At 59.8% G+C, this 1,340-nt stretch overlaps 1 protein-coding gene across 1 annotated transcript; it reads right to left on the reverse strand.

Annotated features, from left to right (window-relative positions):
* Window positions 1-93: 93 nt before the first annotated feature.
* Window positions 94-854, reverse strand: SDRG_03200 (hypothetical protein; the record flags this gene model as incomplete). Its single annotated transcript, XM_008608824.1, has 2 exons — window positions 94-217; window positions 241-854. The coding sequence occupies 2 exons, from the start codon at window positions 852-854 to the stop codon at window positions 94-96; spliced, it is 738 nt and encodes a 245-aa protein (XP_008607046.1).
* Between the last annotated feature and the right edge of the window lie 486 nt (window positions 855-1,340).

The following is a 1,340-nucleotide window of genomic DNA, read 5'->3' on the forward strand; positions in this document are numbered from 1 at the left end:
TACGTGAGCCACATGCTCATGATGAACCAGCCGAGCGCGATCGAGACAAACTTGGCGAGCTGCATGTTCTCCGCCTCGGCCTTGGCCACGTTTTCACCGTAGCGCGTCTTGGCCCGCGGCTCGCCGTTGAGCGACGCGACCGTGCGCATGGACCCAATGGTCTCCTCGGCGACGGCACCGGCGGCGGCATAAACCTGCTGACTCCGGGTCGTCGACTCTTGAAGACGCTTGATAAGCCACGTGAGCGAGATGGCCATCATCGGCATGACCGCGCACATGGCGAGCGAGATGTTCCAGCCCTTGTAAAAGCCGATCGCGTAGCCGACAATGAACTGGAAGACGGCGCGGAGGGCCTCGCCGAGCTTCTCGCCCATGCCTTCCTTGATCTTGACGGTATCCCCGGAAATGCGCGACGCGAGCTCGCTGGCGTCGCGCTGGTCGTACCACCCAATCTCTTGAAACACAATGTGCTTGAGGACTTCGCGGCGCAGCGACCGCATTTGGCGCTCGGCAGAAATCGCAAAGCACGTAAACGAGCCGTAGCCCGCAACAAGGAGGACGATCGCGAGGATCAGGTAGTTGAGGCACGTCTCGTTGATGGCCGACTGGTTGAACGGCGTAAAGTTGTTGAGCGCGTCGCCAAAGAGGATCGCCATAAAGGGCAGCGCGCCGCCGCTTACGATCGACATGACGAGACCCACGCCCATGAGGGCCCAGTCGCTCGGCGTCGCATACCGGTAGAGCGACAGGAACGAGAATTTGGCCGGCGGGGTCGACGCGTCCTCGGTCACCGGCCCCCGCGGCGTCTGCACGACAACGTAGTCGTCTTTGGTGCCTTTATCGGGTGGCGCCATGAAGGTGAGTTGAAGAATGAGGACGCTGCAGAGAAGACATAGCTTTCGAAGCTGCTACAGCGAGCGTCGTCGCGCGGCAGCAGACGCGCGCCGCTTGCGTTTCCAGGCGCCAACCCGCGTCTCGAAATCGCGATCTTCGAGCGCGGCTTCGACGTCGTCTTTGATTGGTGGAAATCAGACGATTACGGGGCGCGATCCGAGAGTCATTGGATTTGGTCGCAAACGATTCGTTTTGACAGGTGGTAGAAACAGCACTTGCGGGAGTGTGGTCGGCGGGACATGTCCGATATGTGTTGTGACAGGTAAGGAATGCAGGTCTCGAAGATCGCAATTACGGTTTCGCGCCACCTCGAAGCAAGGTCATCGCGCCGCTTTGGAGACATGGAACCCACGCTCGCTCCGAGGTTACGTATGCTCTACCACGGGATTCGGTAGCGTCATACTGGATATGCTACATTAGTGCAGAACTGCGTCGAGACTGGCACT

The sequence above is a fragment of the Saprolegnia diclina genome, assembly GCF_000281045.1.
Source record: "Saprolegnia diclina VS20 unplaced genomic scaffold supercont1.7, whole genome shotgun sequence".
Classification (NCBI taxonomy): domain Eukaryota; phylum Oomycota; class Saprolegniomycetes; order Saprolegniales; family Saprolegniaceae; genus Saprolegnia; species Saprolegnia diclina.